The following is a 24,338-nucleotide window of genomic DNA, read 5'->3' as shown; positions in this document are numbered from 1 at the left end:
TATATACCACATCATTGTCTGAAAGATAGGGATAAATGTATGATCAGCACTGTTTCTTGCTGTAGAAAATCAGAAAGACAAACCCTTAGACATCAGAATTTAGTATTTAGGAGGCCATTGATTTTGAATATAAAAATTATATTCTATTAAAAAAAAATTCAGTTTGTTAGAAAATGAAGGCTTTTTTAAAACTGTAACTCAAAAGGGATACCAAAATCAGTATATCTGCATTAGGAGGGATTATAGGGCCCAGGTTTCTCAATTGGAATTCAATATATATCTGAAATGTAACAAAGATAACTATTTTCAGCCACTTCCCATTTGATGTTCTATTGCCATTCACAATTCAGTCTCACTTTTTGTGAAATTTTGCTTATTGCAAAGGCCAACATTAGGCTGCTATCTGCTAGTAGAGTATAAAGATAGTTTTTAATCTAACCAGAGACCATTCACTGCATATTGCTTTATTTCTAATCACTCAAATGAACAAACCAATTAGAAATATTAATAATCATTCCTACTTTGTTTTAGCCAATCCATATTTAAGAGCTGCAGTAATAACGTTTTTTTTTTTTGCAATTATTCAAGTCATTTAAAACTTGATTGGCAATAAGATGATTCAAAATATTAATATCCACATTAGCTCATAAACTATAAAATACATACATGGGGATTGGGCGCATGTATCTATGAGATGCTATTTTCAAACTGGGATTATTCCAGAGTGTAAATATATTGTGAAAATAATACTCAGGATTATTCTTTCATCTCAGCATCTTCCAAATGCATCTTGCAACTTTCTATGCTAGAAATAGGACTACGTTTAAAATTTTAAAAAGGAACTAAGCCAGGATATGAGACAGATTACATAATCATTGGTTTTTTTAAAAAAAATTAAATTCTATAAAGAAAAGGTCAGAATATATATCTAGTGAGAGTGCTGAAAATCAGAAAAATTAAAGACTTCATCATTATATAAAAGCCATAGCTTAAATACTTGGGAGAGGAAGGGTAACTTTCTCATAAAATATGTATTAATAATGTAATATTAAACAATAATCTGTATACCTTTAAGGCAGTTGCATAAGGATTTTTCTAAATTTATATTTTAGCCTTAAAGTAGGAATACATTACCATTACATTTTAAGTTTTGCCAAAAATGCAGTGGGATTTTAAACCATCAGTTTATGCCATTGTTATTCTGAGATAAGTAGCATGAAACATATACATCTACAGATAAAGATATATTTTCTGGAATAATTACTTCATATTATTTTTAAGAAACTGAAACACCATGTAAGCCCCGTAACTTTTATAGATTTCCATAGATAACACTAAAGACTATAAGAGATACATGAGACTAACTTTGTTAATTAAACAACCTAAGAGAAACCTTGCAGGAGTGAATTCCTGCCCTGGAGAGTGGGATTGAAACAGATGACATATATAGTCCCATCCAACCCTTCCATCCTGTGTTTTTGTCAAAATAAAATAAATGCTGAATAAAACGTAGACCAACTTAATATAGCTATAAAACAAACAAGTGCAGGGATCTGAAAAATGTTGTAACTGAAGGACTAAAAACGTTGGACAATAAACAGATTCCTGTGACATTATATGAGATCATGTCTACAAAACTACTTAATTTGATTATTTCTTATTTTTTCTGAGAAGTAGGCATTATTACCTGTCAGATGGAAGGTATGTAAGGGCTGCCATAATAACTGGGGGTTTCTTTCTCTGCATGCTTCAGCCCAAAAAGCGAGGCTCCCTGGCTCTTTTACCTTCCTTGGTTGAGGAAGCAGAAGACAGTTCATTCCACAATGAAGTAAGTACATCGAGGAGTATAATGGAGCTGAGTCTTATTAGAGAAATAAAAGAAGGCAGTGAAAGTGAGCGAGTTAGTCATGGCAAAGTTATACTGATAACTTTGGGAATGAGCAGCATGTCAGAATTGTCTTCTTAAATGCAGATTTTGATTATGGCAGTATTATAAATAAGAGATTTGAGTGGCTCCCACACGTATGTTATTAGGAAATTATTGAGGATCTGTTTTTCTCCTAGACTCTGATGACAAGATGATTGTGGATTGTTTTACTCTTGTTTTATTTTTATCTGATCTTTTTGGCTTTATTTTTGGCATTTTACACTTCGGGTCGGTTATCTTAGTTACATGTTTTTAGTTGTGAGCTGCCCAGAGTTGTTTAAGAGGTGGACAGCCTATAAATTATTTAATCAAAATAAATAAAATCATCCCATGCAGGACCGAACCTAAGACAGTTTGCAAAAAAGCTTTCAGTAATAGCAAAAACTGCTGCTTTATTTTACAGCCTTTCCATAATATTTGTAGAAAGTTGTAAATTGTTTGCCCATTGATAAATGCATTCAAATCTGTTTTTAGTAGATACAAAGGGTGCATCTACCATTGGTGAGGAAGGGAGTTTTAATTTGAGGTTGCAGTGCGATCTTTGCAGGAACTGTGGTGGAACATTGGTTAGAATGCAATATTGCAGGCTAGTTCACTGCCAGGAGTTCAATTCTGACTGGCTCAAGGTTGACACAACCTTCTATCCTTTCAAGATCAATAAAATAAGGACCCAAATTGTTGGGGGCAATATGCTGACTCTGTAAACCACTTAGAGAGGGCTGTAAAGCGCTATGAAGCGATATATAAGTATAAATGCTCTTGCTCTTGCTATTATATCTCTTCTACAAGTCCCTCCTGTTGCTTTTGAAATAAAATGTGACTGAAATGTCTGGTAGGCATCTTCAACTAAAATCTTCATTGCCTCAGAGTGTCTTTCATATCTAATTCAAAGAAGCAGGCTGTATGTAGATTTAGAGAAGCCATCTAAAATAAAATCTAGCGCCAACTATTTTTGGTGTCTGAACATTAATTTTATATTCAGAATATTTTCCATAATTGTGAATTGTTTGCATTAACTATTTTATTTCCCAGGGGTGCTTTATCAGAACAAAAACAAATGCATAGGCAGAAATTACAGTTTTTTTCTGGCTCTAAATATGGACAAAAAAACTTAATAACAATTGATAATATGGACAATCCATGAGCAATATTGCTGCAGTTTTTCTCATCCCTATGAACTTCAGAATAATCCAGAGTCCTTTTTTAGGATTATTTGGTGGCTTTATTTCCAACTTTTGCAGTTACATTGGTAATTGAACATCTAATTTTGGGTAGCTGCAACTTTCCAGCTAGAATCTTAGCAGAAGGGAGCAACTTCATAGGGAAAAAAAGCTCTCACTTTCTTTACAGGAGGTGGATACTGATACCCCAAAGGCCATGTCCAGTGAAGATTCTCTTGACAGTCCAACCAAGGTGGGTGTCATAGCTATTAAACCATTAAAAATTTAAATTTGTCTTTGAAAATATAATGATTTGCTACTTAATCTTGGAAAACCAAAATGGTAAGAAGCAAATATAATGCCCAGCTATTGATATGTATGTTGTATTCACTTGTAAATATAATCATAAAGAGTTTTCCCCAACTTGGAACTTTCTAGATGTGTTGACTTATAGCTGTGATCCTCCTTAGTCAGTGTCTTGAGAAAACTTGTGTTAATTACAATTTCTACACAATAACTCGGAGCATTTATATTCAGATCTTCTGTATATTGGTATAATATGATCTAATCCAATAGTACATTCTGTACTAACTGAGACAATGTAATTTATTTTCTTGAGATATAATAATAATAATGAGAGGATTCAATAGATGGATAAAAATGCCAAAATCAGTCTGAATATCTGGTTGACTGGGCAATGAACCAAAATAATTACTGTCATTATTTATGATTCGTTACAGTTTTTTAAAAAAAACTACCAAAAGCACATGGACCTGTATTATTAAAAGCATCATAAAATAGAATTATATCATACACAATAGCATTAATTAAAACAAATAGTAGAGGATAAATAAGAGTAAAGTCTAAAGGGACTAAAATAGTTTTTTTTAGAATGCCTGGAAAAAATAAGACTTAAAAATAAGACATTATCTAGCACTTGAGAAAAAGACCACAGCCGATGGGGGACAGATCTAGGAAGGGAGCTCTACGGAGTGCCACTACTGAGAAAGCCCAACTCTAATGACTACCAGATCCCCTCATCTGGCAAGAGAATCTGAAGAAGGACCCCAGGCAGGACTTAAAGTTCAAAGAAAGTTGTATATCCCCTTTTCCAGTTACAAATATTTCAGCCGTCGCACCCATAGAACTCAAGGCACTATTACAGACTTGGGAGAATGCCAAAATGCTGTTTTAAAAGGGGAGAGCAGAATGAAGAGGGGATTAAGCATGCTTACTCGTCACAAAATGCTAAAGGAATCTTGAGGGCAGGAAGAATGGAACGACGTTGCTGAAATCTTTGTTTACAAACCACATTTGACAACCTTCCCTTTTGTGAAGAAAGAAAATTTCCCTTTTCTGCTCAGTTTTTATTTTATTGTTTTTAATGTTAGGGTAAATGCCTTTTTGAGACCAAAGTTCAAAAGCAATATGTAAATATTTACTCTGGGGCCTACGCTCCAGCTTTGAAATGCAGTGCCTGGAATCTTATCTGACAAGCACTAGAAAAACACCTTTCTGTAGGTCCTGTGGGATAGCATTTAATAATAAGCTATGAATCAGCCGACTTCCTGTTTCGTCAGCCCTACCTGTGGAAATGCAAATGAGTTGCTAAGAAGCCTGTTGTGCCGGATCACATGTTGTTGCTGGTGGCTGAGATTACTTTTTCTTTCTTTCTTTCTTTCTTTCTTTCTTTCTTTCTTTCTTTCCTTTTTTTAATGTATATATACCTATATTAAAAAAAAATCCCATTTGGCAAAGTGTGAGAATTCATGCTGCTTTCTGAGCACATACTCACTGCTTTAGGTCTCATATATCCTGGAGAATTCAGCTGTTCTTTCTTTCAGGGCAAATCTTCCACCCAACTCACCAACCCTCCCGAGTGCTTATGGAGATCACTGAGCAACACAAAGGCAACCAAGGACACAGTTAGGTCTGATTCCGAGCCGACTCAGGTCCTCCATGTGTGCCAGGCTCAGATTGCTGAGCTGGAGCTGTGGCTGGATCAAGTTAAAGAGTCTCTAGAATCAGAAGCCCAGATCTGCCGAATGCAACAGTCGGTGGAGCAGCATCTAGCTGCATGCCAGGTAAGAGGAAGAACTGGCTAAACTTCCCACTGCTTTCTGTAACTGTCAGCTTTCTTTTAAGTCACTCTACACAGTACCTAATGTCTCCGCTGCTTTTACTCCTTGTTCTCTTTGAAATGCCCCTTTAGTTAGATGGGTTAATTTTAAGGGGCGTACCTAGATTAATTTCCCAATGCTCTTGACTCAACCAATCTCTGCTAACTTGGATAAGCACTACAAGACAAACAATCTTAATCTTACTTCCATCTCATTCGTAAACAGGAAAGGGTAGAATACAGACTGGGGTCTATTAGCCTGACATTTTATAGCTGATCAACAAGTGTTTCCAGTTTCCAATTATTTACCAGTAGCAGCAACAATATATTTCCCATCTAAAAGGAGCTATGAGGTAATTAAGTTTTGGAATAATCAGGACTGTGAACTGAGTTCGGTGCTGATTATGAAAACTAGCTCCTACACAAATATTCTGAAGGCAGTGTGATATATTTTGAAAAACACATTTTGGCTGCTGCTTCTATATCTCTCAGGCCTCAAAGTGCTAAAACTTCAGTACCATGCAGATACAATAAGACGTTTTGTCCTAATTGCAAAATGCTGACCTTGTTGTCCCCTGATTATGAGTCCTCAATGCAATGTCTACTTATAAGGGTATGAAATCATTCATTCAGCAACCTGGAATTCCAGTTAACACTCTTAAAAAGCACTCCCAGGATTCTAGTCAGCATTACCATGAATATGAATTTTAAACTTCATGGACAGTGCCAAATGAAATATAATGATCTTAATCAAGTTTCTAGCCTTATTGTAATGAAGCTGGCTAAACTCCATGAAACTACCACATGAAAAATCCTAGACTATTTCCAGGACAAGAGTCCACTACCTAATGATTGGACTGTACTCCAAGCTAGATGAAATTTTCAGGCAAATATACCTTAGTATATATTTCAAGCCTGTCACATTTCAAAGAAGTAGGTAAAAGGGTGTTTGTGCTTAGCTTCTTTTTGTTCATGATGTTTTAAAGCACAAAACGAAAGCATAACTTCATTGAGAAATAAAATGAAAAGGTCAAACACTGTTACTTCTTTTGTGGGTTAATGGATGCCAGTTTTCCCAGAAAATTATAGGTATGAGGGGTTTTGTGGATTTTTTTTAAAGTACAGTTTAAGAAGATGATTGAAAGTATTGCTAAACTTTCTATTGTTTCTGGACAATTTTCTACAAACAGAATGTTTCAGAACAAATTACTTACAGATTTACAGTAAATTTCTTATAGTGGGGCTTTTGTACTAAGCCTCACCAAAGTGACTTATGAAGAAGATGGGAAAAGAACTGGAACAAGAATACTTAAACTTTATAATTCGTGATATTCTAACTATTGGGGGTGAATCACTCGCCCCCACGGAGAGGGCTCGCAACTTGGGCGTCCTCCTGGACGCACGGCTGTCCTTGGAAGATCATTTGACGGCCGTGGCCAGGGGGGCTTTTTATCAGGTTCGCCTGATACGCCAGTTGCGTCCCTTTCTAGATCGGGACTCCCTACGCACAGTCACTCAGGCACTCGTCACCTCCCGCCTGGACTACTGCAACGCTCTCTACATGGGGCTCCCCCTGGGGTGCACCCGGAGGCTCCAGCTGGTCCAGAACGCGGCCGCGCGGGGGATCATGGGGGCGACGAGGCGCTCCCACGTGACACCTCTCCTGCGCGAGCTGCACTGGCTCCCGGTGGTCTTCCGGGTGCGCTTCAAGGTGTTGGTGACCACCTTTAAAGCGCTCCATGGCTTAGGGCCGGGGTACTTACGAGACCGCCTTCTGCCACCAATAGCCTCCCACCGGCCAGTACGCTCACACAGAGTGGGCCTCCTCAGGGTGCCGTCCGCCAGGCAATGTCGGCTGGCGACCCCCAGGGGGAGAGCCTTCTCTGTGGTGGCGCCTACCCTCTGGAACACCCTCCCCCCAGAATTACGCATAATAACAGACCTCCGGATTTTTCGTCGGGCCCTAAAAACCTATTTATTCCAACAAGCTGGGCTGGCTTGACCAAATTTTTTAATTTTTAAATTGATTTTAAATTGGAAATGGTTTTAATTCGGCCAAAACATTTAATTATTTTAAATAGTTTTTTTTAGATTCACCATGTTTGTATATATGTCTTGTTTTTACCTTGGCTGTGCACCGCCCTGAGTCCTATTTTGGAGAAGGGCGGTATAAAAATTTAATTAAATAAATAAATAAATAAATAAATATTCGGGGGAGTAGTGATAAAGAATTTGGATTCTAATGTTTTTGTATGGACCCCAGAACAAACTGCACAGGTCTTTTTATCTCATCTTTTATTAGATAAGCAAAATCTCTGGTATCTCTTGGGACGAGTATGGCAAAACCCCACTAAATGGGAACACTTCTTGTTATAGCCTACCTTCTAAAGATACTCAGTGAAAATTATAAGGGCTCTATAAAAAAGCTAATAATTATGAGCCTGTACTAAAAGAGATGAGGTGGCTCAGTGGCTAAGACGCTGAGCTTGTCGATCAAAAGGTTGACAGTTCAGTGGTTCGAATTCCTAGTGCTGAATAATGGAGTAAGCTCCTGTTACTTGTCCCAGCTTCTGCCAACCTAGCAGTTCGAAAGCACGTAAAAAATCCAAGTAGAAAAATAGGGACCACTTTTAGTGGGAAGGTAACAGCGTTCCATGCTTGAGTAGCAAGATTGGGCTTTTCCTAGTGATCTTTCAGAAATTTAAGACCAGGCTTTTCTAAAGAGTTGCTGGAGATTAAAGGAGCAAAAATGAACTGTGTGGGAATGCTTATCTTGGATAGAAAGAGTGGCTCTGGGTTCACTACAGTATTGTAATATGTTCTACAGTGTTACTTGTTTGATCTTTATTGGCTCTTTGGCTTTTTAAGCTGATAAAAGTCAACCACATTAATGCAGTGTAACAGCTGCAATGATTAATAAATATGTGGAAGGGGAAAGTTAGAAGTGGAAGGAAATCATCTCAGGTGGACATTTACAAAAGAGTTGTAGGATGAAATTGGCACACCAATATCACTATATGAGGCCAGTCTTCAGATTTCTGGGACCTGTGGTTCTTTTCCCTTTCTACTAGAAAAATGAGATCTACAATATATGTAATAAAAAAGACATTTCCTTGGAATGTATGCTTAGCCGAGACTTTTGTGACAAGTACATGAAATGGATAAATTTCTTTTCTTGATTCCTTCATTCCTCCATATCCTCAGAAGCCTGAGGTGGGAGCAGGGAAAGGGTTCACTTTTAGATGGGCCTTTCCAGGCATTGGAGCTATCAGCCTTTAAGCTTTAGGATCGTCAGTAAATAAATGTTTTGTGAATGATTAACTGCTTGACTTCCTCAGGTGATGTTAACAGAAATTGAACAGAAAGTCATGTGGCTATTGGAGGAGTGCAAAGGCACATCCACTACCAATAGTTCAGGCCTCGAACAAGAAACCGAGAACCTTTCTTTGAACCTTAAAAATGTGAAGTGCAAGTTGGAAAAAGTCCAGCGCATGCTCCAAGAGAAACACACAGAAGAACAGGTAAACTGAAACGTCAAGAAACTTGAAGAGTCATTATTATGCTGCCTGACTGCCAACAACTCTTATTGCATTTACTTAAAGCAGACTTCCTCAACCTGATGCCCTTCATTTATGTGGATTTCCGACTCCTAGAATTCTCAGCATGGGGAAATTCTGGTAATTAAAACCCACTTATCTGGCAAGCATGCAGCTTGGAGATAACTGGTGGAAAGGGTGTGTATATGTGCATATACTGCATATTAATTATGACTACAGGTAATTCCATCCTTCTGAAAGTTGGAGTCTTGTATGCATCTACTATGGGATCACAGTTCCCTGAATTACCAACACATTTGCAGAGCCCTAGGTTGGGGAAGGGCTAGCCTGTGGGGATGCATGTATTACAATTACTTGCATCTTCAGCTGTACTTAATGTTATGTCTATTAATCAGAAAATCATGCATTATTATTTTGCTGAAAAGTGTAGGTCTGCCATGTAGGTTTGTAGATGGGGAAAACATAACAGTTGCCTTTCTTGAACAACTTCAGGCACATCAATAACAAAATAGCTCATTACCAGTAGCAATCCTTTCCTGTATTGTGTTTCTTTCTCTGTTGTTTGTTTGTTTCTAGCATGTGACATCCAAAGGTAAACCATCGTTCAGTGTAGAGATGGGTTAGATAGCAATCACGAGGTTTGCAATGTTGCAAAAGATTGCAACATTGAATATTTCAGTTATGTATTTGTTTTAACAATTTCAAATAGCCGTTCATCTCAAACCATGATTCTGGGTGGTGAACAATTATAACATCAATTAAAACCAGTATAAACATTATACAAACACACATATTCATTCATTCATTCATTCATTCATTCATTCATTCATTCATTCATTCATTCATTCATTCATTTTCTCCTTATGTTGTGTCCCCCCCCCCTTTTCTGTCCCTTTTCTGCTAATGATATTGTTTTGTCAGCATAAGAATCTACATTCATATATCCTATTTTTTGGAGTATAAGACACACTTTTTCCCACCCTAAAAGAGAGTGGAAATGTTGGTGTGTCTTATATACTGAATATAGCCATTTTTGGCCTCCCGAAGCCCCGCCCCATTCGTCCCATTTTTGCAAAAAAATGGGCCCGTTTTTTTGCAAAAACAGTGTGCGCAGAGGGTTTGGGAGGCCTGCAGAGTGCTTCTGAGGGTTGGGGAGGGCAAAAAACTTCTTTTCTTACTTACCTCTTCAAAATCTTGGTGCGCCTTATTTTGCTCACCATTAAGAAATAATCCCAGCTGTTTACAAGCAGTTTCAAACTGGTTTATATGTATGATATGGATGTAATCTGACTGCAAAAAAGGCTTTTTTTTATAAGGAACAAAAACACTGAGTCAGAGAGAGTACAAATGGAACATTAACTCTCTGCCATTGGGCCTACCTCCCTGGTTCCTTATGATTGTCTGTTCATAAGTGCCCATAATTGGATTTAGTTTGCTGCAAAAAAATTTTTTTTTTCCCTTGTGCTTAGAGATGACATGGCCTTGGTGATAATGTATTTGGGGCAAGAATATTATTAGAACTATTTGAAAACCATTTTTGAAACGCTACATGAAAGTGCTCCAGGATTGCTTCATGCAGAGTCTCCTTTGCTCCTGGGGAGGATAGGAAAAGAAAAGGAGAGAACTGGGTTGCAGCAGCAGGAATGAATAAATGAGCATTGTGGACTGTGATTACGAAACTGAAGTATCTTCACATGGCCTCCAAACCACCTCAGAAAAAGAAAGTTGATAATGATGAATAAAAATATTATTTCACTTCTCTGTCATCACTGTAGGCTGTCAGAGAGTTCCAGAGTTGATTTAAAATGGTTCCCCAAGCAGATATTTGTGTACACAATAAGGTCAGGCTCAAGCATAGCGTACCGTGGTGGGCATGTCTGGCAGGAAGAAAGTCCCAGATTCAATTCATGTATTTCCAGAGAAAACTCCTGCCTGAAACTCTTGAGAATTTCTGTCAGTCACTGTCAACAGCATTGGACTCAGTGGAGCAATACTCTGACTCAATATATGGCAGCTTCCTGCAATTCTAACATACTGTGTTCAACCAGATTTGGTGGATAACATGAATACAAGGATAGGAATTTAAAGGAGAGAAGCCGTGGGTAGTAAGCAGCATGAAGTCCTTCCCTCAGTAGTTGCTTTTTGCCTGTTATCCTTTCCCTACTATCCATCTGTCTATCTTGGCCAGCCTTCTTGTCTTTCTGAGAGGAAAGTGACAGGAGTAGAAAGAACTACAGGGAGAAGCAGCAAGATGAGGAATGATTAAAAACCTCCCGCTTCTCTCTTCTTATTCTTTTAGCAAAGGAAAGTGTTTCCTGGTCCTTTGCAATCATTCTTTCTGTGCATATTTTCATCAGAGAAAGGTTCTTACATGTGCATTTTTACTGTGACGCTTCTACTTTATTAAAAAAAAAAAGATAGCATAAGAAATTATAAAGTGTATGCATGTTCTCTCTATATTTATAATAAAATATCAGTTCAAGCTTCTTCTAAAAAATAGCACTCTTTCTCTTTGAAGAAGAGCACTAATGAAGAGACTTCTGTCAACTTCCCACAGTCACTTCGTTTGGATTCCTCTACTTCATTTCCAAATGGGACCTCAGAGAGAGCTCTGTTCATTAGACCAAATGGTTTTCAGCATAAACAGGTAATTTTTATTTATTAAATTACATGCCATCCATCTCACAGTCCAAGGATTGTTTGTTTGTTTATCAGAATTTATATGGCTGCCCACTCATTTTCAGTGACTCTGGGCAGCTTACAAAAAATAAAAACCCAATATATAAACAGAAAAAACAAACTCCCTCCCCCTCAGCCCCCTGGCAACAAAGCCAGATAGGCCACTTGATGGGCTCCATTCCACTCTAGGTTTCTGAGGCCCGTTGGCAAAACCAGGTCCTCAGGGCTTTGCAAAAGAGTGTCAAAGTGGGGGCTAATCTAATCTCCTCTGGGATGATGTTCCAAAGAGAGGAGCCACCAGAGAGAAGGCCCTTCTTCTAGGTCCTGCCAGATGTATCACTTTAGGAGAGGGGATCCATAATATTACCTTCAGGTAACTTGTTCCCAAGCTATGAAGGCCTTTAACAGTAACCACCAGGATCTTGAATTGTTCTCAGAAGCAAATCAACAGTCAATGCAACTCCCACAGGAGAGGAAACACATGTGCATATCTGGGCCTGTACAGAACCATGTGGCCTGCTGCATTTTGAGCCAATTGAATACTTCTGAATACTTTTCGAGGGCAGCCCCCATGTAGAGTGTGTTAAAGAATGGGAGGTGATTAGGGCATGAATGACTGTGAGCAGGGATTGTTGGACCAGGAAATGGCATAACTGGTGTACAACCTGCTGATGCACAAAGACCCTTCTGGCCTCAACTGCCCCCTGCTCCTTGAGCAAGAGTAGTGAGTCCAGGAGAACCCACAGATTATGCACTGGGTCTGTCTGGGCCAGTGCCACCCATCCAAGGCCAGAGATGGCAATTCTCCATGGACCAAAGAACAAATTAGATACGGCAGTGGGAGTGTCCTCTGGGGCCAACTGCTTTCCTTAGCTCTTCTGGGATGAAATAAGAGAGCCTCACTTTCAGTTTCTTGCAGTTCCCTCTTCTGAATGTTGATCTCAAAAAAGCAATAAATAATAAACAAACATCTGAATTTGTGGGTTCCCAATTTGATTCCTACAGCATCTTATGATGAAACAGTATAAGGCATTTTTGTTGGCAAACTCCTACTTCTTACACTTCAGTTTTCCTAACTTTATTTTTATTTCTCCTGAAGGAACTGCTGCTAAAGCTGTCTGAGCAAGACAATCTCATTGACTTCCTAGAAGTGTACATGGAGAAAATTCAGCCTCAACCTAAACCCAACACAGTTCTGGAACTACAGTCAAGGTACAATTGGCAACCCCTATCCCCTTTGGCTAATCTCAAAAACTAAACATGATTGGACGTTCTTAATACTTGAATAGAAGACCATTAGAATCTCAAGTTTGCACACAAGATTAAAAAAAATTAAAAATATCTTGCAAGAAGACAGTGGTTCAGTGCCTTTCATGCTATTGCCAATAAATTGTCATGGCCATGTCATGTAATCACCCTAGGCAAATTCAACTCAAGAGAACAAAATATAATATAATGCAGAATGGCTTGAAAGAGGAGTTAATGAAAACTTCTTTTCTTTATTTTTATCTTTTCATCACTACAAAGCTAGGTAATCAATTATTGTCCAGATATTAGGATTTCAATTCCCATTAGATCTAACCAACATTGGTAAAGGATTGCGAGAATATTACTCCAAACTATCTGAAAGAGCCAAAGTTGTCTATACTGCATTTAATGAACTTATATTAGAATCATAGTGGCTTATGCTCAAAGCAGCATCTGCTACTTTCTTTTTTCCAACTACAGTAATAAACTGAGAACCCATATGATAGCATAATGTGACATAACACAATCTTGGCTTATTGCTGGGAAAATGGAGAGAACCTGAAGTTGCAGTTTTCAGTGGCAATCATATAAGCCTCATTTCTTCATTTCATCTCTATATCTGTATTAGAAGCAGGATGCCGATATAGTTAAGTCTTTGATGTGATCCAGGATTTATGTTCTGCACATTCTTATATTCACCAATGTCTCCTTTTTTGTTGCCTTTGCTTCACTACATTTGTTTATTCATAATGGGGATATGATGCTAATCCAGCAATGAGGCAGTCAGCTCAGGAAATGAGCCTCTTGGTTTGACTTCAAAGGACCAAACAGGTGATAAGTGGCAATATTTACAAGAAGAACTGCTACTCAAGAAGAATGCTCCTCATTGCCAATTGGATGAACTTCAGGTTAGTATATCACCTTTATTCTTACTAACTTGCAGGTCAAAAATATAAGAAGCATCACACAAGCACCATCAGATGTTAAAAGCAAATCTGAGGGAGCCATGCAGGTGTTATCCCATATGGCAACAAGATATATAACAACCATAATCCATCGATATACCACAGCATACTTTTTATGAATGCAACAGATGCCAGAGTTTCTATTGTCAGAAGATTTAAAGCCTGCTGCTTAAGTGGATCCATCATTCCAGAATATGATGACGATGTAGCTTTAAATTATACTTGTTTTTACTTTTTTTTTTGAAATAACATTATACAGTAGTCTTGACTTATGATTACAGTTGAGACCAGAATTTCTGTTGCTAAGCACTTATTGTTAAGTATTGTTAAGTGTTGTTAAGTGAATCATTCTTGATTTTATGACTTGTTTTGCCATGATTATTGAAAGAACGACTGCAGCTGTTAAATGAATCACATGGTTGCTAAACAAATCCAGCTTTTCCCATTGACTTTGCTTGTTGGAAACCAGCTAGGAAAGTCCCAGAAGGTGATCACCAGGATGCTGCAACTAAATACATGACAAGGGCCCAATATTTGATTATGTGAGGATAAGTCATATGTCATGTGTGTGAGGTCAGGTCATACATCACTTTTTAAAGTGCCATTATAACTTCAAATAGTCACTAAGCAAATGGTTGTAAATTGAGGACTACCTGGGGGGGGGGGGTTCCTGACACTACCTGTATGTCACCATGAGTTTAACCTGGAGCACTTGTCCAAACATGTTTTGTTTTTTTCCAAATATTAGATCTCTACCAAAATAAATATTCTGCCCCTGGGTGCTACATCGAGTGTGAGAACTCCAACCATTGAGGAACTAAAAACATACACAGCACAGCTTGACAATCTAAGCCAGGAAGCTTCTACTCAGGTACAAGTACTAAAGGGATTTCTCTGAGTTATGTAAGTAGCCACCAGGGTGGTTGAATAGGATCCAGCTTTGGCATCATGAAATATCTACTTTCAATGAAGTTAAAAGTAAAGATTTCCCTTGTCCAGTCATGTCCAATTCTAGGGGGCAGTGCTCATCTCTGTTTCCTAGCTGAGGGAGCCACCACCTATAAAATGACTGAATCATAAAGCAATTTGGAATAACCGCTTAATATTTTCCAGACTCATAACTTTGTTCTTGAAAATGGTTGTGTTCTGTATATGTTTGCACTATAAATATTAAACAGTGGTCTTCAGGCCAGGATTTTGGAAAATGCAGTTTCTTATGTAAGGGTGAGAAGTTTTGGATCTAATAATATGACTGCTTCTACATAACTCTGAAAATAATACTATCTTCTACATCTATCTTCCTCTACATCAGATCATCCTAGAGATCACTTTCAAGTTACTTGTAATGCCCAATATAGAGGGCCTTTCTTTATATCTTCACATTTTTGATTACCAGTTAGTGTAGGCAGCATTGAGATAGAAGGGCAAATGAACTGACTTACTATAAGCTGTTTTCTTAATAAATTAAAAATAATAAGCCACAGATATATCTACTGCAACACCAGAATGAATATATTTACACTGGTTCATATGCTGCTTCCAAATAAATAGAAAAACCATGAGAGGGAATTGAAAATACGTATCTTCCCATTTTGTAGGAAAATGAAACAGGAGAAAATGTGTTAAGTCTGGATGGGAAACTCTTTGAGTTGTTTCTGGCAATCAGCCGCTGCCTGAACAACATGGAGCAAATGTTGGGCACCTGTGTACTCTCCAGTGAAGAAGCTCCTGTACAGCAAGTGCTTTATGAGGTCAGTATAAATGGGAGAATCTATGTCATGGGTGTCAAACTTGCAGCGTCACGTTGTCGTCACGTGATGTTTTGTGATGTTTTTTCCCTTTGTTGAGCTGGGGTGGGCGTGGTCTGCATGTGACGCATCTGGCCTGCGGGCCACCAGTTTGACACCTCGATCTATGACTTCATGAGGTCCAAAGCAGTAAGTCTTATATTTTTGCACAATTCCAAAAATCATTCACCATAATGGCATTGGATATAGATGTTTCCTGAGAATACTAGCTTTTATTAAGAATAGGGTTGTCCAAACTTCAGAGCCAGAATTCCAGTATGGTTGGCTAGGGAATTCTGCGAGTTGAAGTCCAAGGTTTTAAAACTGCCCAGTTTGGACATCCTAATTTAAAAGAAAGAAATGCAAATTTTTAGCCACTAGAATTGTCCACATGTGTTTTAAAAATTGGAGAACATATCAGAAAATCTAAGAAGTTTAAAATGGGGATCAGTTTTCATTTTAATACCATCTGATCAAATTTGTATTTAACTGAACTAACAGGATTGGATTGAAATATAGTTACTCTTCCAAATATGTACTTCTTTGAATTCGTTGATACAATTCTTGGCTCATGAAGCAGTGGGTGAGGAGTAGCAATTTTTCCTGATTTCCTCCATAACCATCTGCTCAAATCGACTCCCAAGTATTGGAGTGAATGTCAGGAAGTGTAATTTCCTTCCAAGGAAAAGTGGACTATTTTGGGGAGACAGTCACAGATGCTTTGGGGGGGGGTCTTTGCTGCTGCTTTCTGGGGCCATGGGGAGTATGCAAGTGACACAATTGTATTATCAGAGGATATCAAATTCTTCATGTTTTGGTTGGTGATGATAAGTTTTCTATTTTATAATACATTAAGCTAGCAAAGGTTTAATGCACATGATTTAGGACTTTTATGATACTGAAAATCTGTCAATTGACCCAGATTATCTACCCCAGCTTCACAGCATTCAAAATTATTGTAGTATCTGAACTACAATAGGTTTATACATTTTTAATTCCATTTACATATCCCTCCATGTTTACAAAGGGCAAAAAAGTAAGAAAAATCAGGATATTGTACTGAGATAAACATCAAAAAAAAAAAGACTAGTTTTTTCTATTTTAAGCAGAATGTGCTCAAGCTAATAGAATTTACAAAAAAAAAGTATAGAAAGTTAAAAACAATTTAATGCTTAAATTGATACTAAATATGTTTAGTATCTTGAAATCCTAATGAAAGAAATGCATCATTCTATATGGTAAGGAAATGGGTTAAACACAATTTTTGAAGGAAAGTGTTTCATAGCTAAGGAGCAATGCAGGAGAAGGCCATTTTCTGTTTTAGAAAAATGAATCTCTGACTATTAAGGTATATATAAAAGGACTTTTCTTGTTTATCTTAAGTACATACAGTTTATAACAGTTGCTCTGTAAATACCACTTCCTTAAACTGTACCTATTAAACAGCTGGCAATCAGTGCAGATCTTTCTATACAGATATTACATAATCCCTGTAGCCTATTTGCAACTTCAAGAACATGTCAAAGATGTCTAAGAAGAACACCATGGAATATTTTCTCAAGAGGGCAAGCGATACAGTATATGAATGCCCAAGTCTCATGCTGATATTGAAACTTCTCTCTTGAAAGAAACAAATGGATATCGATGGATTCTACAAAAGCCATATTTACTTGCCTATCTCACCTACAATCTGTTTCAGACTCTCTCTGCAGAGCTACAGAAACTTCATACAGATATTGGAGATAAGAAGGATGATCTTCTGAAGTCCATCACTTCTGCCGGTGGGAATTCTGAGAGATTCTCCCAGTGTTTTAGCAACTTGCAGGCATGGCTCCAATTGACACAAACAGCTGCTGCTTCTAGAAGCGAGTCTATGAAAACTGAAATGGACCATTACATCAATTATCAGGTATCACAGGGTTAAGTTTTCATTTCAACTTTTAAAATCCATTAAAAAGACAGCTCACCAAAAAGACATGCTTCATCCTTTTTCAGTTGAAATGTTAGTGATCTCATATCAATTCACATGTGATCAGATTTACAGAAACCTCTTAATTCCTTGTGCCTAATTATTACCTAGAATTTTGTAACTAGAGTAGTTCTGTTTTACAGTCATAAGCATAATCTTTCTATTGTACTCTTGCATGGACATCCCAAAAGAGCACAATTTCCTATATATTTATTCAGGTATAAGCACATGCTTACATAATGCTTTTACCCACAAAGAAGCTTATCTGAGATAAGACCCATGCTTGCAAATGTAGTGCAAACCGTATCACCTTTACAAATGATTTAATCTTTGATCTCCATAATGAGAAGCAATTTATGATTACGAAACTGGATTACACTGTGAGTGTAATTCTAATACCCTCCATTTATAAAGAGACTCTTTTTCTCCCCTTCTCCAAACGTATATACATAAAGAATGATACTGATTAAACAAGCCATTTGAATTGCAGCTTCATTATCCCTTAATTTTGCATAATGCATTTCTGGATTTATATTGGATTTTTTATTTCTTGTTTTAGAATGAAATCAGGCACTTGTATGATGCATTGATTGAGAAAAAATCCTCATTGCAACAGTTTTTCAGTGAAACGAGTGGGCATAATATTTCTGAGCAATTCCAGGTAATTAAAATGAGACACGAAAATCAGGTGTAATTAGGTACCCAGCATTTTAACTAAATTCTTTTATTTTGCTTTTCATTTCCCAAAAATCAAACATTGTTTCTCGCTGTGAATTATTTGTATATTTATTTATTACTAAATGTTTGTCTTACTTCTGTCAGTAATCTTTAATGGTGCTAATTAATGTTATTTACAACTAACTGATTTGCTAGTTTATAACACATTTCTGCTATGCTTATGGCATTGCTGAAAACATGTAATTGGATTTTAAATATTCTATTAAGTAGAGCATGTCATATCAACTTGGTACTTGGCTTTTTAAGTTTTTAAATTTTGATTTTAAAATGTTACATCTGTTAAAAAAGTTGTTGAGAAATCTTAAAATGTCACTGAATGTTAAAATACTGAGCCCTAAAAAGTAACTGCGTTACTGCCAGTGGTGTCCTCTGATGAAAGTATAATTGTTTATTTAACTTTCCCAATATTAATGTATGCTGACATGGAATCAGATCATGCCTATAATATTCTCTTCTTTAGAATGTCCGGTAAAATATATCTAAAACTTAATCTTACATTATTATTTTCTTCCTACCATCCCTTCTATGTTATTTACTACCTCTGATAAAATATAGAAACATTATTATCAGGGTATAGGCAACTTGTATTTCGTGTTAGAGAAGAAAAAAAGGAATCTAATGTCAATTTTTTCCTATGCTATCAAATCTAGTTTGCCCTAAATTTTCATTAGAACAATAAAAATGTCTCAAGTTTTTAAGCTACAATTGACAGTTTCTGATAATCAAGTCAGATGCTTAGTGCCAATAAAATTATAGTAAGACAGAACTATTAAGCAATGAGAAGGATGACAGCATTCTTGCAGGTATTATAGAATACCTGAAGTGCAGAAGTGCAAAACAAACAAACAAAAAACAAACAAACAAACCCAAAGGGAGAAACCCTAAGTTGTCATTAATTCATTCTCCCCCCCACACACACACACACAACAATTCACAGAAAACTAAGTGCATACATTCACAAGAATGGGCTTGACTATTTTAGAAGAGAGCACAATTAGCTAGAATGTCAAATAACTGCATTCCGTACCACAACACTTATTTGCAGATCTCATTTGTAAATCATTGTTATAATGTTCCTGAGATAACAGTCCTCACTCCAATTATGCCAATTTGTTTGGAGTGTACATTTCTTTTAGTTAGACCAGTCCCCTTTTCTACTTAACGAGTGGTAGTTTTATTCTGTTATTTGATAGATATAATTCAGAAAATTGTCAGATCTTTCCTCTGCCTCAGAAATATCACTGCTATTAAAAAGATTAGCCTAATTCTGAATCATTTCATATCTCATTCAGCAAATGGACGTCTTTGAATCGGACCTGCAAAATTTCGAGACACAGGCAGCTAAACTAAGAGATCGTGGAGAAAGAGTTCATTTGCCAGTTGCTGTAACCCACGACGTGAATAAACTAGAGGTAAACATGCTGAATAACAAATGGACACAAGAACTGAACAAAATGAAATGCAACTGATCTGAGCATGTTGAGGTTGAGGTTAATTGGGGGAAAAGGCAAGGGCATAAGATAGAATTGCTAGAAATGAGGGTGAGAAAATACATGATGGTGAAATAGAGGTAGTCCTCAACTTACGACCACAACTGAGTCCGATATTTATGTTGCTATGGGAAAAATTTGTTAAGTGAGTTTTGCCCCATTTTACAACTTTTCTTGCCACGTTTGTTAAGGGAATCACTGCAGTGGCTAAATTAGTGACACCGTTGTTAAGTGAATCTGGCTTTCCCATTGACTTTGCTTGTCAGAAGGTCACAAAAGGTGGATCACATGATCCCGGGACACTGCAACCGTTGTAAGTATGAACCAGTTGTCAAGCATCTGAATATAAATCACCTGACCATGTGGATGCTGCAATGGTCGTAAGTGTGAAAAACAGTCACAAGTCCCTTTTTCCAATGCCAGTGTAACTTTGAACGGTCACTAAATGAACTATTGTAAGTCAAGGACTACCTGTACAGCATATAGAAGAGGGGTTGGCAACTTCCTTCTATACAGGGTCCAAGGACTATGCCACTGCCACCACTTCCAAAGGACTTACTGCTCTGCCTCCATTGAGGAGGCTGATGGAGCCCTCTCCAAAATGTTCACCCAAAGAGACAGCATGTGCTTTCTCTCTCTCTTATATATATATTTTTTTTTAATTTGATTTATATGCCGCCCTTCTCCGGAGACTCAGGGCGGCTTACAATGTGCTCAGCAATAGCCTTCATACTTTTGTATATTTATACAAAGTCAGCTTATTGCCCCCACAAACTGGGTCCTCATTTAACCTACCTTAGAAAGGATGGAAGGCTGAGTCAACCTTGAGCCTTGGAGAGATTCGAACCAGCAGTAAATTGCAGGCAGCTGTGTTAATAACAGGGTGCTTTAAACCACTGTAGTACCAAGGCTCTTTATCTGCCAGATAAACATATATTTTGGAGAGAACTTGGGCTAGATGATTGTTGGTAGCAGACCATTTCCTACCCATCAGCCATAGGTTGCTGCCACTGAACTAGAATGTGAAATATGGCAATTTTTCCTAGAAAACAAATAACTAAATGGTCTATTTAAATTCTGGAGGTGATCTAACAATTGATGACTTTAGAGCCACATCAGCCAGTTCAGTGAGATCCAGATGGACACTGTAATTTGATTGGGAAGATATAATATAGAAACATAAATACAATCCTGAACTGCATCCAGAGAAGAATGGATTTGGAAATGCAATGCTTGGCTTAGCCAATCAAAATTTGTAGATTTGTAATGTATATTTGTCAAAATATGCAATTAAATTCTGATTGTTGGTCAACCTTGTAATATTAAAAATGCATTCTAGAAGGGTAATAATATTAATACTTTGTGGTATCGTGAAGGTTATTAAGTTTGAGATGCCACAAGTATCTCTGTATTATAACTGTCTCATAAATTGTTCTAACCAGAATTTCATTTGATTTCTAGGAGGTGTTGGATGACCTCTGGGAGTTCCTAAGAGTCAAACAGAAGGAACTAAGTTCTTCATTCATTAAGGAACAACAGTGTGAAACTTTGTTACAAGGATTTGCAGAGCTCATAGAACTTGGGAAAAAGAAGCTTGTTTCAAAACTGAAAATTACCAGTCGGTCTGATTTAGATTTATATTTGCAAAATCATAAGGTATAAACATCCACTTAAATTACACTTAAAGATATTTTTCCATACCAAGAAATCACTGATGGATTTCTATTATATGTTCACAAAACACACAATGAATAAACCACACGATGGGCTAATGTGATTTTATTTATTTAAAACAGTTCTATAGTCATCCACCTTATAGCAAATTCTGGTTGACTCCCAATCCTCTCATCCTGCTAAGACTGTAACAGATTTCCCACCATACACTGAATCACAAACTATAGTTTTACCCTACTCTAACCTTGCGTGAACCCAGCCAGTGAAATCATGGCAACACTGAGATTCATTGTTTAATTTTATCATATGTTCAGGCATGCATGCATAGATTCATTCATTGGTTAGAAGGAAATGGCCTCACTCCAGAGCTCCAGGCAGTGATTCTCTTAATAAGTGCACTACATTATCTTTTGCAATATTACCATTGAATGAAAAATAATAACTTGCACTTTAGTAGTGAAAAAAGATCTCTGCCTGGAGGAGGTTGCTAGTTTCTCTTATCTTGAGGTGAATGGTGCAGTAGATTACTGAAACTAAACTGACATTGCTTAGATGACATTACTTGGGGAGAAAAACAGGGAATATTCATTTGTTTTATATTTGTTTTTCACTTTTAGAGCTTTTAATGTAATCTCATCGCAAATGAGCAGAGGTAATTTTATAGGAAGAGGAGGGGTTGTTGCTGTTATGTGTAATCATAACATCTATCCCGGGCTATAATTACTTTGCTGAAAATAAAATATAGCCTTGGTAATGAAGATGAAAATTTATAGACTGCCCAGGAGAACATTTGAATAAACACAAGTTGATTCCTTCTTAATTTCTCTGAATGTAAACTTAGGGGAAATAGTTACTTCTATTTGACATCAAATTAAGAAGGCTGTAATTGTTTGCATGTTGCATATGGCAATGCCTCGCATTTAAAATATTAAGAAAAGTATAGTTTGATTATCTGACTGAATAATTACTTTTGAGATTCAAAGAGGTATATGTATGTATGTATGTATGTATGTGTGTGTGTGTGTGTGTGTGTGTGTGTGTGTGTGTATATATATATATCAATGTTTCTCCAGAATTGTTAACATTAGTGTTTAATGGCAAAGATACCCTCCACATTTCACTTTGGATTCAATCGGATAAAGAAATAAAGCTCCTTACACAGATGAGATATCACTTGCTTTGTTCCAAATCAAATTATGATTTAAATTCAACTATGTTACCTGAATAACAATATCAGTTCTACCATAAGGTCCAATTCTTCTACCAATATGTCCTCCACCATTATCCAGATGTCCTGCACCAATTTATCCATCAGTTTCTGGGTCACTTTCTTCCCTTGATTTTTAGGTCTATGCCAATGACTAGGATAAGGGAAGCAAGGTATATAAGCAGAAAGTGGCCATATAAAGATGAATAATAAAATAAATAAACATAATTTTAACGTTGATTCAAATCTCAGTAGTTTGGGAAAAGGAATCTAAAAAGATCCCTTTTAAGGAAATATCATAAATGTTTCCACTTTCCTAGGATTTGATTATTTTTGCATCTGCAAGCCCAGCAATTTTCTACTTGTTTAGGAAATGGCCAACAACTTACATATTTTTGTAATATTTAATATATGAAGAATATTGGCATTCTTGGTTGAGTTGCAACAAATACCATTGTTTACCATTTTGCTATTTTTAATGCTGTTAAAATATAGATCTCTATGTATTTGTTATATTTGCTGCTGGTAAAAGTTTGAAAGAATGAAAGAGGATGGTTTTTTGTATTATTGAAACATCCAGAGCAGGCACATGCAGCAGAAATATTTTAACTTTATTTATGCTCTTAAAAGACAAGCGTGTTCTTTTTGAATAATTATTTTGTGAATATAATTATCTGTACTTATGTTCCTTTTCTTTTTTGAACATAGAGCTTTTTCTGTAAACTGAATGGCCATATGCTTCTTGTACAAAAAGTGGCAGCTTCAATATTACAAAACAGGGAGAAATACTGGAAGGATATGGTAGAGAAGAGCAAATCATTGGAAGAACAAGCTATTCAACAAGGAACCCATTTGGAAAAGGTTTTACAGGTCAGAGAAGAAAATAAAACAATGTGACATAGGTTAAGACAAGTCTGTTACACTCAGCTTCTAACCCAGAAGTTGAGTGAGAGTACATTAATTTAATTTTAATTAATTTTACATACATTTGGAATTTATCCAAACTCAAAACTGGCTTGATACTGCTACAGCACACAATTTTGGACTAATTCAGCAGGGCTGATTGGATTAAAATATTTTTGTATTTGCATACCCATTAAATAATCTACCATGTTGAGATTCAAGGTCATATTTGTAGTGGAGGAATAAAATACATTTGTTTATGTTGAATACAACATGCTTCCCAATTTGGCACCTTTATGATGTATCAAACCATAACTCCCATCGCCCCTAGCCAGTATAAATTTGTATAGCCCTACATGTTTGGAAGAAACCGATTAAAGAAAATTATTTGATACAACCGGTTTACCGGTTTTGGGAGGTACTAACAATGCTCTTCATCTTACAGGACTGGATGGCATTTGATGAGAACTACGTTTCATTCTGCCAAAAGCTGGAGGCAATTTCACCCACAGTGCCTTTTGTGGCTTTAGTGGAAGAGACAGAAGAAAGAGTAATGGAAAGGACCCAGCTCCTCCAGGTATTGACTTAAACCTAGGTTGTGTAACTTCCATTGTAACTATGGCCATTATTGAATAAAACACTGTATAAAAGCTAATTCTTAAATAATGTTTCCTCTATTTGTAATTAAGGAATTGAAGGTTAAACACGTCTTTAGAAACTTTACTTTGTCATTTCATGTAGTTCTATTTAAGAAGGACATTGACAAGATGAAATATGTCTTGTGGACAGCATCAAGATGATTAGGGGCTGAAAGAAATGGTTAGATATGTTTGGCCTGAAGAGGAGAAGACTTTTGGGAGACATGTTAGTTGTCTTCTAATTTCTGAAGTGCTGTCATGTGACAAATGGTACAGA

The 24,338-nt window shown here is 36.9% G+C and overlaps 1 protein-coding gene across 1 annotated transcript in view; it reads left to right on the top strand.

The window, feature by feature from the left end:
• The window catches only part of SYNE2 (spectrin repeat containing nuclear envelope protein 2), a 206,446-nt gene that overhangs the window by 111,591 nt on the left and 70,517 nt on the right, over positions 1 to 24,338 (top strand). Inside the window, exons 62-76 of the mRNA XM_070942446.1 lie at positions 1,754 to 1,828; positions 3,278 to 3,340; positions 4,932 to 5,171; positions 8,545 to 8,727; positions 11,321 to 11,410; positions 12,542 to 12,654; positions 13,463 to 13,598; positions 14,404 to 14,532; positions 15,254 to 15,406; positions 17,142 to 17,351; positions 17,971 to 18,072; positions 19,442 to 19,561; positions 21,101 to 21,295; positions 23,229 to 23,390; positions 23,869 to 24,000. Of these exons, the coding sequence (XP_070798547.1) occupies positions 1,754 to 1,828; positions 3,278 to 3,340; positions 4,932 to 5,171; positions 8,545 to 8,727; positions 11,321 to 11,410; positions 12,542 to 12,654; positions 13,463 to 13,598; positions 14,404 to 14,532; positions 15,254 to 15,406; positions 17,142 to 17,351; positions 17,971 to 18,072; positions 19,442 to 19,561; positions 21,101 to 21,295; positions 23,229 to 23,390; positions 23,869 to 24,000 (2,103 nt within the window). The remainder of the gene's footprint in view (positions 1 to 1,753; positions 1,829 to 3,277; positions 3,341 to 4,931; positions 5,172 to 8,544; positions 8,728 to 11,320; positions 11,411 to 12,541; positions 12,655 to 13,462; positions 13,599 to 14,403; positions 14,533 to 15,253; positions 15,407 to 17,141; positions 17,352 to 17,970; positions 18,073 to 19,441; positions 19,562 to 21,100; positions 21,296 to 23,228; positions 23,391 to 23,868; positions 24,001 to 24,338) is intronic.

This window comes from Pituophis catenifer, unplaced genomic scaffold, assembly GCF_029215685.1.
Source record: "Pituophis catenifer annectens isolate HBS135680 unplaced genomic scaffold, rPitCat1.0.hap2 SCAF_1, whole genome shotgun sequence".
Taxonomy (NCBI): domain Eukaryota; kingdom Metazoa; phylum Chordata; class Lepidosauria; order Squamata; family Colubridae; genus Pituophis; species Pituophis catenifer.
Note: the sequence above shows the minus strand (reverse complement) of the source record. Positions and strands in the feature narration are given on the sequence as shown.